Source organism: Caloenas nicobarica, chromosome 33 (genome assembly GCF_036013445.1).
Source record: "Caloenas nicobarica isolate bCalNic1 chromosome 33, bCalNic1.hap1, whole genome shotgun sequence".
In the NCBI taxonomy this organism is placed as follows: domain Eukaryota; kingdom Metazoa; phylum Chordata; class Aves; order Columbiformes; family Columbidae; genus Caloenas; species Caloenas nicobarica.
The window spans coordinates 1,811,022-1,827,551 of NC_088277.1; the positions used below are offsets into that span (position 1 = coordinate 1,811,022).

Sequence of the window (16,530 nt, forward strand, 5' to 3'; positions counted from 1 at the left end):
GTGCGAATTACCCACCCCGCGCTGCTGGGAGAATCTGGAGAAGCTGATGGGATGGGGACCCTGGTCCCATCTCTGCTGGGCTGGATGTGGGATGGGGAACTTGCTCTTCCCTGGGTCCCCTGGCCCTGGCAGGGGTGTAACAGGGTGGTGGAGCAGCCACGGATCCCCAGTTAAATCATAGAATGGTTTGGGTTGGAAGGGACCCTGAAGGTCAGCAAGTTCCAACCCCCCTGCCATGGGCAGGGACACCTTCCACGAGACGATGATTCATGAGCTGCAGCCTTGGGAGTTTTGTTCAGTTTAAACTTCAGTTGAAGTTCTGTGTTCAATTTTGGGCCCTTCAAGCCAAGAAAGACCTTGAGGTGCTGGAGCGAGTTCAGAGAAGGGAACGGAGCTGGGGAAGGGGCTGGAGAAGGAGGTTGAGGTTGGATCTGGGGAACAATTTCTTCCCCAAAGGGCTGTGGGGCATTGGAACAGGCTGCCCAGGGCAGTGCTGGAGTCACCATCCCTGGAGGGGCTGGACAGACGGACATGAGGTTCTCAGGACATGGGGCAGTGTCAGGGGTGGGGGAACGCTTGGACTTGATGGTGTTGAGGGGATTTCCTACCAAAATGATTCTGTGATTCTATGATGATCTTAAAATGACCGAATCACAGAAGGGTTTGGGTTGAAGGGACTTTCAAATGTCACCTTATCCCCCCCTGCCATGAGCAGGGACACCTGCACCAGCTCAGGTTGCTCAGAGCCCCGTCCAGCCTGGCCTGGGATGTCTCCAGGGATGGTTCAGCCACCAGCTCCCTGGCCAACCTGGGCCAGGCTCTCACCATTCGCAGCGCCCAAAATTTTACGTTGTAGTAAATTTTACATCATAAAAGAAATGGTAGATGAGGCTCTCAGGGATATGGGTCAGTGCCAGTGTTGGGGTAACGGTTGGACTCCGTGATCTTGAGGGGCTTTTCCAACCAAAACAGTTCTGTGATTCTATGATAAAATCTGCCCAGGGAAGAGGCAGCTGAACAGCTCCCCGGGACAGGCAGGGACAGGCAGGGACAGGCAGGGACAGGCAGGGACAGGCAGGGACAGGCAGCCCTGGCCAGTCCCTGGATCCCACGCTGGCATCCGGGTGGCACCGGCATTTCGTTCAGCTCCATCCCCGTCTGAAACATGGGAGCTGGGAGCTGTCACGCACTGCCCAGCACACACACACACACACACGCGCGCGCACAGGGCTGTTTTATTTTTTTTTGTATATTATAATACAAGTTCGGGATCCCCCCAGCTTAATCCCCACCAGATAAACTAACAGCGGAGAGATTTGGAGTTATTGACGAAGTCTTGCTGCTCGAGCGAGATTAGAGCTCGGCTTAATCTTGTAGCAGGAGGGTTTGGGGATGGTTTAATCAGAATTTGTACAGGAATAATCCCGTCTTTAAACTCGCCCCCGGCCCAATCCCTCCCAAGTTGTAATCAGGCAGGAGCCTCTTAGATGAAGAGGCCTCGGGGGGTGTTTCCAGCCCAAGTGATGCAGGAGAAGCCCCAGAGATGTGAGGACCCCAAGCACCCCCCAGCACCCCCCAGGGCACCGCCACCTCCTCCAGACCTTCCCGGAGGGGAAACTGAGGCACGGACACTGGCGAGCCCTGAGGTTCTGATTGTCACTGTCCCCCTGCGTGGTGACTCGACACCGGTTTCTGCAAAGAATCAAGTTTGCTGGATTCAGCCACATTCCCATGAGATGCCCAAACCAACACTGGCCCTGGACGTACCTGGGGGTGGGGGACGCTGAGGTGTCACCTGGCCAGGAAAGCACGAACCCCGCCCCGGGTGATGGGACGGGCACCCACAGCTTGGTGGCAGCAGGACCAGAGCACCCTGAGGACTAACCCAAAAGTGGGGGCTCAGCTGCCTCCCACAGCCCCCCCCAAGCTCTGGATGGGGCCCCGAGCCCGTGGTCGCGTTGGGCTGGTTGCACGAGGCGTCCTGTGCAATAGCCCAGCGCAAAACCCACCAGAAAAATTAAAAGAACCTCAAACAAGGTTGCAACCAGAACTGAGAGAGCTGGCTGAATGCTTTTGCTCTCCGAACCCTGCCCTGGGTGCCATAAGCAGCTCACTTAAATGTGCTGTGCCTCAGTTTCCCCCCCAGAGCTGCTGGCATTGCCAAACCCTACACAAAACCCACATCATAAAATTTAAATCATCCACAAACAGGTTTGCAACCGGCATCAAGCGATCTGGGTGAATGCTATTGTCCTCCAAAGCCTTCTCTGGGTGCTGTAAATACTCCCTTAACTGTGCTGTGCCTCAGTTTCCCCCCAGATCTGCCAGCATTGCCAGACTCTACACAAAATCCATCTAAATATCAAATAAAATTTAAATCTCCTGCAAAAGAGGTTGCAACCAGCATCGAGAGAGCTGGGTGAACGCTTTTGCCCTCCAAACCCTTCTCTGGATGCTATAAGCTGCTCCTTTAACTGTGCTGTGCCTCAGTTTACCCCCCAGAGCTGCTGGCACCGCCAGACCCTACACAGAACCCACCTAACGATCAAATAGAATTCAAATCACCCACAATCGAGGTCGCAACCAGCATCGAGAGAGCCGGGTGAATGCTTTTGCCCTCCAAACCCTTCTCTGGGTGCTATAAGCTGCTCCTTTAACCGTGCCGTGCCTCAGTTTCCCCCCAGATCTGCCGGGCCCTTGTGCAGCGCCAGCACCCAGCGGGGCCGCGGCTGCTTTTGTGCCGCGTTGGCTCTTTCAGGGAGCACAAAGCCGGGACCCGGCGGCACAGATGGACCCTTTCAGAGGGGAGCGGGCTCCTTTCTCCGTCTGCCGCCGGGCTCTGCCTACCCTGGCGATCCCCCCTTAATTGAATCCGCACTTTCATAGCTCATTACCCCGCTGATGGATTGGATTAGCCCGGGCTGCGGCTCGGCAGCCTCTACGGGGAACAGTTGGCCGCTCGGCGTCCCCGCCAGGAGTGGGAGGAAGGTGGGGAGGGGGCCCGGGGGGGGTCCCGGCCATTAGCGGGAGATGGGGGGCAACGGATGCGACCCCGTCCGTGTCTCTCCAACGGCCAGACACAGCTGTGGCCATGGCCGGGCGATGGCGGTGGGTGCGTGTCCTCGCTGTGCTCCCCGGGGGGGGTTGGACCCCACTGCGGGGGGACACTGGGAACCTGATGATCCCTGGGGTATTTGTGGGGAGCGGCTGAGGGAGCTGGGGGTTCAGCTGGAGAACAGGAGCTGAGGGGAGACCTTCTGATCTCTGACCTGCCTGAAAGGAGCTTGGAGCCAGGGGGGGTCGTGCTCTGCTCCCCAGGAACAAGCGCCAGGACCAGAGGAAACGGCCTCAAGTTGCGCCAGGGGAGGCTGAGGTTGGATCTGGGGAACAATTTCTTCCCCAAAGGGCTGTGGGGCATTGGAACAGGCTGCCCAGGGCAGTGCTGGAGTCACCACCCTGGAGGGGTTGGACAGATGGACGTGAGGTTCTCAGGGACGTGGGGCAGTGCCAGGGGTGGGGGAACGCTTGGACTCGATGGTGTTGAGGGGCTTTTCCAACCAAAATGATTCCACGATTCTCTGATTATTTGATCATAGGAAGAGCATCCCTGGGATGGGAGGGATGCGGCAGCAGTGGGGGGACCAGCTCTGGGTTGGGACATCAATACCCTCGCCCTGCATCTCGGGTGACCCACGGCAGCACAAGGCGGGGGCTCTGCCACCCCCAACGCGGGGCAGGACGCCGGCACGTGCCGATCCGCCTGCGCTGGCGTGTCCATATGGGCTAACGGCCGCTCGTTAACCTCTGCTCCGGGGCTGGACCCCAGCCCAGCTGCCAGCGATGCTCTGCGCCCCCTCCCTGCCTGCTCGGGGGACTCGGGGCGGGGTCTGCGCTCCCCCACTCCTTCCATCCTCAGGAGGAATCACTGTGAAAAGTGGATTTACCATATCCAAACCCTGGCTGGTGTCCTTCCCCCACCACGGCAGGACTCGACCCCTCTCCACTGCATCCCCGTTGGGCTGAGGACGAAGGGGGACGCTGCCCCGGGGTCCCTTCCAGCTGGTGGCTCGTGGACCCCATCACGCACATGAGGGTTGGGTTGTTTTGGATCATTTTCTCCATTAACTTGCACTCAGCACTGGGACAGGGGGTTTCTGAGGCACCTCGGAGTTTGCCATTGGCAGGACAGCATCTCCCTGCCCTGAGCATCGCGCCTGCGCGCTGAGCCATGCCGGGGAGGGGGCAGAGCATGGGGGGACATTTCTTCCCCCCGCATAGAACGCTGAGCCCTGGAAAAGGCTTTTTGCAGGAGCACCCGGTGCTGCTCCAGCAGGGAGGGATGCTGCGCGGGATGCAGGAGCGAGCCGAGGGTCGGGGCCGTCCATCCAGATGGAGATCCCGCTCCTGCCAGCTCGGACATCTGATCGCGGCGGATAGAAAAAGTGCCCGCGGCGTAAATGGTTTAGCATATTCCCCCTCTGCATCCTCATCCTCTTAGCAAAAGGTAGAGCCGGGCACTCCCGGCAGACCCCCCGACCAGATGTGGCCAGAGTCCCATCGGGGTAGTTAGTGCCGTATCATTTACGGGAGGGGATTAGAGGGACTCCACGTCGAGTCCCTGTCCCCAAGGCCTCTCGGATTAGGATATAATGCAGGAGGCTTTGCCTTGCGGCGGCTCAGATGGAGCCATAACCCTCTTCATCCTCGCTTTGCAAAAGCTCTAATGGCCGGGAGCTGGTGGTGGCACCCGGGGCTGCGGCTGCCCAGGGGTGTCACGTCTGGGCTGCCACGGTCTGTGCCAGGAGAAATCCTGGAGAGATCCTTCAAGAGCTGTTTCCAGAGGTGAGAGCAAGGCACTGGCGGGGCCAAACCTCGGATCCTGGGGTCGCTTTTGGGCCCCTCGCTCCAAGAAACACCTTGAGGTTCTGGAGCGAGTTCAGAGAAGGGAATGGAGCTGGGGAAAGAGGTTTACTTTGGAAATCTGGGATAATTTCTTCCGCAAAGAGCTGTCGGACATTGGAACAGGCTGCTCAGGACAGTGGTGGAGTCACCATCCCTGGAGGGGCTGAACAGACGTGGACATGAGGTTCTCAGGGACATTTTAGTGACAGCGTTGGGTTAACAGTTGGACTCCAGGATCCTGAGGGGCTTTTCCAACCAAAATGATTCTGTGACTCTATGATTCCCCGCAGGCATCTGGTCCCACAGCTGCACGTTGGTGCTTGCAGCCCGTGGGAGGGCACCCCACGGGGGACCCGGCTTTTTTGGGGTCCCAGGGGACAGAGATGGCTGAGACCCCCCCAGGACTGGGGCAACTTAGCAGACAGGACCCTCATCCTCCTTCATCTCAGCTGTTTCCAGGGCAGAGCTCCAGGAACTCCTCACTGGCTGGGGCTGCTGGTCCGGGACACCAGAGGGGTGAGGATACCGGGCAAAGAGAGGTCCTGCCAGCCAGGGTCAGTGGCACCATCTCTGTCACTTACTCCAGTGTGGCACCCAAAACTTGTCCCCACTGCCCTTTATCCACCCCTGCAGCCAGATTCTCTGATGTCTTGCGCTCTGACGTCTCTGAGCCCCAGGAGCTGCTCATGGGTCTTGTCCCCAGGAACATCCCCACTTGGGGACCAAGGACACGGCTGAGCTGCTGGGCCCCGGGGTGTCCGTCCCAGAGGCAGCCCCTCCCTGGGGACAAGGACATGAGGGGCTGCGGGAGGCGCATCCTGCATCCTGGCCCAGCTGTGCCCTCTCTGGGGGCTGTGGGTCCCTGGAGCCCCCCAGCCCCGCACCCAGCGCTGGGGCTGCTCAGAGCTCCAGGTGCTTTTCTCAGCACAGGGGGACAGACCCAGGGTCCCCTTGGGCGGCGTGGCGGTGGCACCCCCGGGCGACACCCACCGTGACTCCATTCACCGTGCCCCAGGCTGGTCCAGGGAAATGATGCCCCACACTTAGGGGGTGACAAGGGCCCCTGCCAGGCCCCAGTGTTGCCAGCCCTACCGCAGAGCCCCCCCGAGGCACCGGGACCCCATAACCGCTCATCCTCAGTGCCCTCTCCTGCTTCCCCCCCGCCAGATTTGGGTGGGCAGCGGGCAGGACAGCCGCCAGCTCCAGGCAGCCACTTGTGTCCCCCTCCTGCCTGCACCCCCCTGCCTGCACCCCCCGACTGCACCCCCCGACCGCACCCCCATCCTACTTGTACCCCATGCCTGCCCCCCATCCTGCCCGCACCCCATCCTGACCACACGGCCATCCTGCCTGCACCCCCATCCTGCCTGCACCCCCTCCTGCCTGTATCCCCCTGCCTGTACCCTCCTGACTGCACCCCCTCCTGCCTGCAACCCCCCCTGACCACATCGTCATTCTGCCTGCCCCCCATCCTGCCTGCACCCCCTCCTGCCTGTACCCCCCTGCCTGTAACCTCCTGATTCCACCCTCTCCTGCCTGACCCCCGTCCTGCCTGCACCCCCTCCTGTCTGCACCCCCCTGACTGCACACCCCTCCTGCCTGCAACCCCCCCGACCACACCGTCATCCTGCCTGCCCCCCATCCTGCCTGCCCCCCATCCTACCTGCACCCCTCGACTGCACCGCCCTGCCTGCACTCCCCTGACTGCACCCCCTCCTGTCTGCACCCCCATCCTACTTGCACCCCCATCCTGCCTGCAACCCCCCCGACCACACCGTCATCCTGCCTGCACCCCCTCCCGCCTGCTCCCCCATCCTACCTGCACCCCCTGCTCCCCCATCCTACCTGCACCCCTCGACTGCACCCCCCTGCCTGCACTTCCCTGACTGCACCCCCCTTCTGTCTGCACCCCCATCCTACTTGCACCCCCATCCTGCCTGCAACCCCTCCTGACCACATCGCCATCCTGCCTGCTCCCCATCCTGCCTGCACCCCCTCCCGCCTGCTCCCCCATCCTACCTGCACCCCCTGCTCCTCCATCCTACCTGCACCCCCTGCCCGCACCCCTGCCCGCACCCCTGCCCGCACCCCAGGCTGGCAGGGCAGGCAGCAGGCCAGGTCCCAGGGCGCCGATGCTGCTTCGCAGGCAGCGCGGGGAGATTTGAGCTCCCGACAGATGGCGGCTGCAAGAGTTCCTGGGGACGGGCTGCGAGTCCCCGCACCATCTGCCAGGGGTCACAGGTGACCCCCGAACCCCGCCGGAGGGAGGAGGGCATGCCAGAGCTTGGGTTACAGAAACACGCAGGGACATGGGGGAAAAGCGATCTGGGGGGACGCGGGATGGGTGCAGGTCGGGTCCCCGCCACGGGCGCCGTGGCCATCGCTCCTCTCAGTCCCCGGAGCCGGGGGGCAGCAGGGGCTGGTTGCAGGAGGCACAGGGGGGTGCTCGGGCTGTGGGTTCAAGCACTGGGGGGCAGCCCGGGGCCCTGGCCAAGGTGGCTGGTGGCAGCTGGTGGGTGCTCCCCCCGCGGGGAGGTTTGCAAGGGACAGATTGTCGAGCGCTGGAACAGGCTGCCCAGGACAGTGGTGGAGTCACCATCCCTGGAGGGGTTGAGCAGACGGAGAGATGAGGTTCTTGGGGACATTTTAGTGCCAGTTTTGGGTTAACGGTTGGACTTGATGAGCTTGAGGGGCTTTTCCAACCAAAATGATTCTGTGATTGCCCAGGGCAGGGATGAGGATGCTCCAGGACCTTCATCCCTGCTCCAGCCCGTCCTGGAGGTTGCTCCGGAGCGATCGCGGCAGCGGGTGGTTGCTGCTGGCTGCAGGGCTGTGCTGGCACAGGACCCAGTTCCTCCTCCTGGTTCTGCATCCCTCAGCCCACTCCTATTCCCACCAGCCTCCGTGACGCCAAATCTCTCCATCCAGCAGGACCCCGGTGTCCCCAGATGTCACAGAAAGTGCCGGTTCCCTGCCCGCAGGTCCCCTGCACCCTGCAGTCACTGCCAGCCCTGCGCCAGGGCTTGGAAGCTGCTTTTCCAGCACCCATTTCTGGGGTGGACGCAGACAAAACCTGACAGAGAACAGTCGCCCACGCTGCCCGGGTCACTGCCGTGGGGCTGGGTGTGGTGCGGGGGGACCGACCGGTGTTTGGGGATGCTGAGCTGATGCTGGGGAGCTGCTCAGAAGGAAGCCCCTCCATGGGGAAGCGAGGATGGCCAAGGTGGGCACTTCTCTGGGTCTTTGCTGGGCTGACGAACCCTCTGCCCACATCAGCTCAGGCTGCGGGGAGTGAGGCTGCCCAGGCCAGGGGGCTCCAGGTCATACCCAGCGAGGCAGAGCAGAGGAAAAACAGCCATCGGCGGGGCTCCCCGTACCCCCAAATCCCTGTCAGCGCTGGCGGGGACACCACAGCATCCTCCGCAGTGTCACCCTGCAGCCCAAGGTCCCCCCAGTCCTCCCCGGAGCCGGCGCATCCCTCTGCATCTTTCCACCCTCGTGTCCAGCTCCCGGGACAGGCTCCTTTCAGGCACGGGGAACAGCACGACGGGACCCTCCAGCTTCACCCAAAGTGTTGGGAAATCGAACAAAACGAGCGGAGAAGAAAGGGAAGGGCAGGAGCGGGGTGGAGAGGAGGGGCAGGTGTCAGCAAGCTGCCTCCAGCCATCTGTTGCCAGCTCGGGGACTCCCGGCTCTGTGCCTGACGGGGACGACGCTCGCTCTCGAGGCGGGGGACGCTGCGCGGTCGCATCCCCCACCTGAGCGCAGACGCATCGGGGAGTTTCGGAGGGAGGTGCTGGCCCTCCCTCTGCGGGGCTCCTGGGTGTCCTCAGCACAGCTGAGCTCACGGGGAGGCTCGGGAGACTATTTGCAGGGAATAATGCATGGAGGGAATATTGGGGTATCCCCTCCGTTCCCCCCAAAACTGTCTGGCCAGATGTCCCTTCATGCATAGGGGAAGGGGGTGCTGGGGCTTGGGCTTCTTGGGGGACAGGACTGAAAAATACTCCTCGAATACTCGAATCCTGGGGGCAGTTTTGGGCCCCTCACACCAAGAAAGCCCTTGAGATGCTGGAGCGAGTTGAGAGAAGGGAACGGAGCTGGTGAGGGGCTGGAGCACAAGGGTGATGGGAGCGGCTGAGGGAGCTGGGGGTTCAGCTGGAGAAGAGGAGCTGAGGGGAGACCTTCTGATCTCTGACCTGCCTGAAAGGAGCTTGGAGCCAGGGGGGTCGGGCTCTGCTCCCCAGGAACAAGCGCCAGGACCAGAGGAAACGGCCTCAAGTTGTCACCATCCAGGGTCAGTATTTATTCACTCGGGGTGCTGCTTTCCACAGCAAGCCCCCCCTTCCCCTGATCTGCTGTGACCGGGGAACACGACACTGATGGCACCGGGGGCGCTGCGGCTGCTGCCTCCACCTCCCCATTGCCTCCACACTGGGTACAACCACCACTGTCCTTCGCAGTTCCCTCCAGTACCCTGCACTGGTCCTGCAGCACAACCACCAGCAGGACCAGTCCTGCCCAGTGCCGCGGACCCCATCGTGGGGCAGCCCATGGGCCCAGCGCAGGGCTGGGGTCCCCCCCTCTCCCAGCCTCAGGGCGAGATGATGTAGGCGGTGGCGATGTACTTCTTGCCATTGCCATAGGTGGACTTGGTCCAGGTGTAGGTCTGGACGCTGAGGCTGTAGCCACCCAGGCTCAGGTGACACCTGTGTGGACACAGCCTCTGTTATAGCCCTGCTCCATCCCTGAGCCCCATAATCCTATCTCCAGATGTTCTCAGTGTCCCCACCCCAGCCCTGCTCCAACCCCAGCTCCACAATCCCATCTCCAGATGTTCTCAGTGTTCCCACCCCAGCCCTGCTCCATCCCTGAGCCCCACAATCCCATCTCCAGATGCTCTTGGTGTCCCCACCCCAGCCCTGCTCCAACCCCAGCTCCACAATCCCATCTCCAGATGCTCTTGGTGTCCCCACCCCAGCCCTGCTCCAACCCCAGCTCCACAATCCCATCTCCAGATGCTCTTGGTGTCCCTACCCCAGCGCTGCTCCATCCCCAGCCCTCCCCACCCATGCCACCCCAGGGCTAAGCCAGGCTCAGGGGCCAACCCGGCTGCTGCTGGAGCTCAGGAGGACACCACTGGCTCCACAGCCAGAGGACAGATGGACAGACGCACACAGACACGGTACTTACGCCCTCCCAGGCCGCGCGATGAAGCACAAGGTGTAGAGGCCGAATTCAAACTCGGGGCTGCTGCCGATGAAGGCAGAGCCCACCTCCTTGTAGAAGCCGTCCCAGCTGAACTGCAGCCCCAGCACATCAGGGTACGTGTCCCACTAGAGAAATGGGGTTTGGGGATCAGACCCCTGGCTCTGCTTGGCTCTGGGTGCAGCAGGGCAGAGGGTTCAAGCAAAGCCTGTCTGCACACAAAGCCAAGCATCCTCCCACCCTCTCCAGGGACAGATCCAGAGCAGCTTTCACTGCTCCCAGGGGCCGCCAGACAGAGCCCCCAGTCTCGTATTGCTCACTTCTGGTTTGGGAGCCCCTTTTGCCCATCGCATCATCTGTTCTGGACCATCCCACCCACCTCCATCCCTGGGTCACACAGGGAAGCAGAGGGGATGTGGCAGGGTGAGCATCTCTGATGCTTCTGATTTGCCGTGTTTGGGATGCAGCTGATCCAGGATGCAGCTGATCCAGGATGCAGCTGATCTGGGATAAAGCTGATCCGGGATGCAGCTGATTTGGGATGCAGCAGATTCGGGATAAAGCTGATTCAGGATGCTGCTTATCTGGGATGCTGCTGACTGGTGCAGCACTGCCAGCCACGGACCCCGCTGGACCACTTACCGGCCCGTTAAAGTTGTGGCTGAAGTAGTTGACGATGCCCTGCTTTTCCAGGAGGTAGAAGCGAATCCAGTTGTGAAATCCTGACACCTTCCCTTTTTTCACCTCCCCTAAACAAAAGCGAGAGCCCAGGGTGAGCCCCCCAGCCCGGCGCTGCCTGGCACCCCCCGTCCCATGGCACGGGCTCTACCTGAGAAGACGTGCTCGAAGCCGCTGGAGTCCTGCTCACCGTTACCTCTGGAGTAGAGGCCAAACCACATCTCCTTCAAATCGGCGACGAACTCCTGCTCAGAGCCGTAACGGTCTGCGGACAAAGTGGCGCAAGGTGGGAGCAGCATAGTGGGGTGGGCGCATGGGGAGAGGTAGAGATGGGGCTCCTCCATCCTTATCCCATTCCTCTCCCTTAGGAACATCTTGGCTTTGCCCAGCTTGATTCTCCCATGTTTGGCAGCTCAGGAGATCCCTCCCGTGCTCCTCCAGTCTGCATCCCCCCAGGCCATCTCCCACCCAGCTGGGACTTTCCTTTTGGGTGCCCAGCACCCCATTCCCGCTGTCCTGCCCCACACTCACTTTTCTCGTGGAGGAAGGCGAAGAGTTTCTTCATGAGCTCAGTTTTCATCACCTCTTTGAGGAAGTTGTCCTGCTCCCTCAGCTCCTCCGCCGTCACGTCCTCCTCCCTGCCCGTCGCCCTCTGGTAATTGTCCAGCAGTTTAATGAAGCTCGAGTAGGTGGGTTTGGAGAAGAGCTTCTCATTGACGTATTTGTAGAGCCTGGGAGAGAGTGGATCCTGCGCTGAGCGGAGAAGCAAAGGTCCCTTCCAAAACCAGCCCTGCGCCCTGCCCGGCCGGCTGGTCCCTGCCGGGGTGGCCATGGGCTGCTGGCCACCCCAGGGATGCTGGTGGCCACTCACGGCTGCGGGGAGCGGTCCTCCTGGTCATCCGTCTCATCAGGGGACGCCTGGTGCTGGGGGTTGAGGGTGATGTCGGTCGGCTGGGCTTTGTTGTGATCGGCCTTGTAAAGCTGCTCCGAGATGTGCAGGAGGTCCTGGTCGGTGATGGCATCCCAGCTGCTGGAGAAACCCTCTGCAAGGACAAGCAGGAGAAGCGAGGGGGATGCAGCACCCGCTGCTGCGTCCATGCACGGGTGTCACGATCCTATGACACCACGAGATCCGCATGCTCAGCACGGAGGGGTTAGGGGTGCAGGAATGTCAGGGGGATCCCAACGCTCCCCAACCCCAGCCCTGGGGACAAGAGCTGGACACAGCGTTGCAGGCACAGGAGTGTTTCATTAAGGACTGAGGGAGCCAGGAAGCATCAGTCTGGTCTCCCAGGCACTGGTGAGGCCAAACCTCAAATCCTGGGGTCAGTTTTGGGGCCCTAATGCCAAGAAAGACCTTGAGGTGCTGGAGCAGGGACATCTGCACCAGCTCAGGGTGCTCAGAGCCCCGTCCAGCCTGGCCTGGGATGTCTCCAGGGATGGTTCAGCCACCACCTCTCTGGCCAGCCTGGGCCAGGCTCTCCCCACCAGCAGGGGCAACAATTTCTCCCTCGTGTCCAGCCTGACATGGAGCTACTCACCGTGGGTGTGAGCTGCCTCCTCGGCCCATTCTCCACCTGCACAGAGCCGAAAGGAGAAGCAGCTCAGTGTGATGGAGACAGGGGCTGGGTGCTGCACAGGACCACGCACACAAATGCACAGCCAAGCAGACAGACACACACCTGCAACCAACCCCCCTGCACCCCACAGATGAGCTCTGGCAGCCTCATGGGGCAAGCAGCACCCTCAAAGCCCCCATCACCCAGGGATGCTCACCGGGTCGGCAATGCCTGTCGTAATCCCGGCAGCAGTTGCGGTACCTCCGGCACTTGGTGTTGCAATGGCACTCGTCCTCCTTGTTGTAGGGCTCCCCGCAGCGTCCCTCGCAGGAGTCGGGGGCCGTGTACAGGTCTTTGGGACAGACAAGCACCAGCGTGGTCTGCAGGATGGACTGACCGCCCTGCCCCATCCCGCCTGGGAGCATCGTCCTGCCCACACTCCCCTCCTGGGCCAGGTTCCCACCCTGCGCCTATTCGGGATCATTCGTCAGCGTTTCAAGGTGGCGTTTTGATCAGCTGAATCCCCAGGATGCTCATTGCCATAGGTCAGTCCCCTTCGGCCAGGGACGTGCACCCCACCAGGGCCACTTCACATCGGGAAACGCGTTCGTGGCTCCCCGCTATTAATTGCTCCTCCTGATTCACCCTTTTAATGCCAGGTTTGCAGGAGTGCCCCAGGTCCCTGGGCCACATTCCAGACACCCTTATTTGTAAACCCACTGTCTCCTCCTGCAATGCTGGGAAAACTGGGAACTCATTCCTGAACTATTTATATGAGAAATGCATCGTCGAGTATGTGCTTTATTACACATAGTGCAAAGCTAAAAATAACACAGCAACTCATGCTGTGCTTTGAATAGTGCAAGCGTCCCTTCTCAGAAGGACGAGGGACACGTGCCATCCAGCAAAGAGGGGCTGTAGGGGACCAAGACATTTGGTTTGAACTAAGCCCAGAGACTATGTGCTTTGGGAAGGTCCTTTCTCCTCCGTGCTGTCCATCAGCTCCTGACAGAGGAACGGGACAGCCCCGGGATGGCTTTCTCAGCAGCCCTTTGCTCCAGCCGGGAAGGTGACCAGGTAACAAGGTGACAAGGACGTGCTGAGAAGTCACGTCCCAACCACGCTGCCTGCCTGCAGAGCCATCTCTGGAGGACAGGGTGTTGCTTTCCTGCAATCACGCAATGTCTTAAACACCTCAGGGTTGCCGGCTTTGAACTCCAGCTTGTGAAACACCCTTTGGGCAAATCCTGATGAGAGTGACTTCCAAGTCACCACGCTTGCTGGCTTCTTACTGCACCCTCATTGCTTCGTCTGTTGTCTGGCACTGCACCCAAACAATTTGTGCTTTTCAGAATCACAACATCAAGGTCTCCCACGTGCTGATGAGAGGAGGAAGAACCTCTTCATCCATCAGCCAGCGCAGCTGGTTGGTGGTGCTACTGAGTCCTGTTTGGGTTCTGGCCACCAGGTCCTTTTCTGAAAATCCACTTTATGGCAAGAGGGGAATTAGTGGGAAGCAGTTAGTTGGAAGGGTTTCCTTGAGGTGCTCCTGGACCACCTGCCCTTGGTGCTCCTTTATTCCCACCTTTGCTTGTACTGATGCCTGGAGAACTGGAAAGAGCTGCTGAGGGAAGGAGCACCCGTGTTTTGGGTGGTGGGGGATGCTTGTGGTGTCCAGACATCCCAGTGTCACCAGTCCATGCAGTGGAACAGCAAGATCTGGAGCAGCTGAGATCCCCACCCCTGAGGCAGCATCTCCATTGCTCCCAACGCAGCCGTGGGGATAACTCAGCCTGAATCACCCACCCTGGCTCATTTTCCAGTGAGATTATGCAAGGCGGGCACTGCCCACACATAAGTCACCACCAAGACCTTCCCGGAGCTGGGGCACGTGCTGCCGGGGTGTGTCCCAGCAAAGCACCGATCCCGGGTGTGCGGTGACTCAACCCAAACCAGAGCCATGAGAGTCCTTGGGGAGCGAGATCAGCGTCGCGCCAGCCCCTGGGGATGGGGCGCTGGGGGGTGTTTGCTCCTCTGCAACTGCCTGAAAGGAGCTTGGAGCCAGGGGGGGTCGGGCTCTGCTCCCCAGGAACAAGCGCCAGGAGCAGAGGAAACGGCCTCAAGTTGCGCCAGGGGAGGTTGAGGGTGGATCTGGGGAACAATTTCTTCCCCAAAGGGCTGTGGGGCATTGGAACAGGCTGCCCAGGGCAGTGGTGGAGTCACCGTCCCTGGAGGGGTTGGACAGACGGAGATGATTCTACAATTCGGCTGGCCCAACCAGCAAATGTTTTCTGGCTGTACAAAGCCAGACAAATATTTCTTTCTCATTTTCAGCTCTTTGGCCTGGTCCACCCCTCCCCGAGCACAGCTTCTTGGACAAGAACAAACTGATTTTCCTTGCTGCCCAAAGAGTTTTTGACCCAGAAAAAGCGAGCTGTTTCCTGAGCAGCTCCATTCACCAAGGTGTAGGGAAATATCTGAGACATGACAGAGCCTGCCCAGAGGCTCCCGGCTCGGTTCAGTCCACGAACATGAGTTACAGCTGGTGTCAGAGCAGCATCCGCGTGTCCCTGGCTTGACTCAAGACCTCACTCCACTGTGCAAACACAGAGCCAAGATCAGCCCTGCCTCTGCAGCGGCCCGTTTGAAGGACAAATTAACTTGCAGCAAAAGATCTATTGATAGCCTGAGCTCCCCAAATATTTAGTTACATGCTCCTGGCCCTTGAAACCGTACATAACCCAGGTTGCACAAGCTGCCTGTGAGATAATCAGGTAAAATCTCCCACTGCTGTCCTGCCTGGATGAGGATAAGTGAAGTCATTGCACAGTCAAGGTGTCACAGCTCGGATGGGTCCATCAGGGTGATGCTCTGGTCCAAAGTGTTGGCCAAGGACTGACCATGACACAAGCCGCTCTGCTTCCCAGTTTTTCCTTCAAGCAACAATAACTTCACACTTGCATTAAACAAGATGAGACCATGGCAAATCCTCCTGTTTCAGGACAACTTTGCAGCAGAAGCAGCTCCTTGTCTCTGCTGGCCTTGCAAAACTCCTCACGTCTGCTTCTGAGACATCAGCTACAGCTGGTTGGCAGTGTCAGGAGTGACGAAACTCCCTTCTTGCACATAGATCAGTGTTCGCATTTTGTGCGAGGAGATGGCAATGAAGGCACCGAGTCACCGGCAGGATCCTGGTCAACTGGGAGCCACAGCCTGATGCCCACAAGCCAGAGCTGCTCTTTATCATCTCTCCTAACAACCACAAAGTTGCGAAGGGCGAAGCACCCGAGTTCACGTTGCATTTCCCATTGCATCTGACCAGCTCCTCCGCTCACCTCCAGCGCCCACGGTGGGACTGGGGATGGGGCATTAGAAAAATATTCCCCTTTGTGGAGGAGCCAGAGGAAGGTGGGTTTCCACAACAAACGCATAGCAAGACGTGCCAGGACACAACTGGTGAACAAGGCTAAAGACCGAGGGAAGTCTCAACCCCTCAAAGAGAAGGATAAACCACCCTGATTGCCATCCGGAGATCAAAGAAGCACAAAAACATCCCTCACCCTTTCCCCTGTCAAGTTCTGCTGGATCCAACCTCATGAGGAACCAGCTGCCCCCGTCCAGCCGAGCTCCCCCCAGCACTTCCAGCCCATTGCTGGCCCCTTCCCATGGACGCACCGGCTGGTTGGGCCCCTCTGCCGGCGCCAGGCTCCATTACTCACGGCCAGACACGCAGCCCAAGGCTATTGCTGCCCCAACAAGGAGGATCCAGGGCTCCATTGTCCCCTCGATGCTGCGCTGGCTGCTCCGGAGCGTCCCGGATGGCAATACCGGAGCTCCCCGGTGCTCCCTGCTATATGTGGGTCCCCTGGGGAGGAGGAGCATGACGCACCCACACTTTGCCCAATCTCATTATGTGCACAGCTTAATTGTAGGTTGCCCAGAGTGGGAGGAGGGCTGGTAAATCCAGTATGCCGGTATTGCTCCATTCCTCCTGTGCGCAGCCCTAGGGGGAAGTTTGCGAGCACTGGGGAAACTTCTCCGTGGGGTTGTTGGCCACCCAGAGCCCAGAAGGTCCATCAGAGACTTGAGCTGGACATCAGGGCCACGGGCTGGTCCCTCCATGTACCACATGCTCCCGTGCAACTGGTGTGAACTGGGGGCAACTTTCTGCTCCCCAGTTAAT

The 16,530-nt window shown here is 60.0% G+C and overlaps 1 protein-coding gene across 1 annotated transcript; it reads right to left on the reverse strand.

Moving 5' to 3' along the window:
* Window positions 1-9,219: 9,219 nt before the first annotated feature.
* ENDOU (endonuclease, poly(U) specific) lies at window positions 9,220-16,136 on the reverse strand. Its single transcript, XM_065654497.1, has 9 exons — window positions 16,067-16,136; window positions 12,565-12,699; window positions 12,330-12,365; window positions 11,660-11,831; window positions 11,320-11,519; window positions 10,940-11,053; window positions 10,753-10,859; window positions 10,096-10,238; window positions 9,220-9,611 (listed from the first exon to the last, which is right to left on the reverse strand). Exons 1-9 carry the CDS (start codon window positions 16,122-16,124, stop codon window positions 9,497-9,499), a joined length of 1,080 nt encoding a protein of 359 aa, XP_065510569.1. The 5' UTR covers window positions 16,125-16,136; the 3' UTR covers window positions 9,220-9,496.
* Window positions 16,137-16,530: the final 394 nt, after the last annotated feature.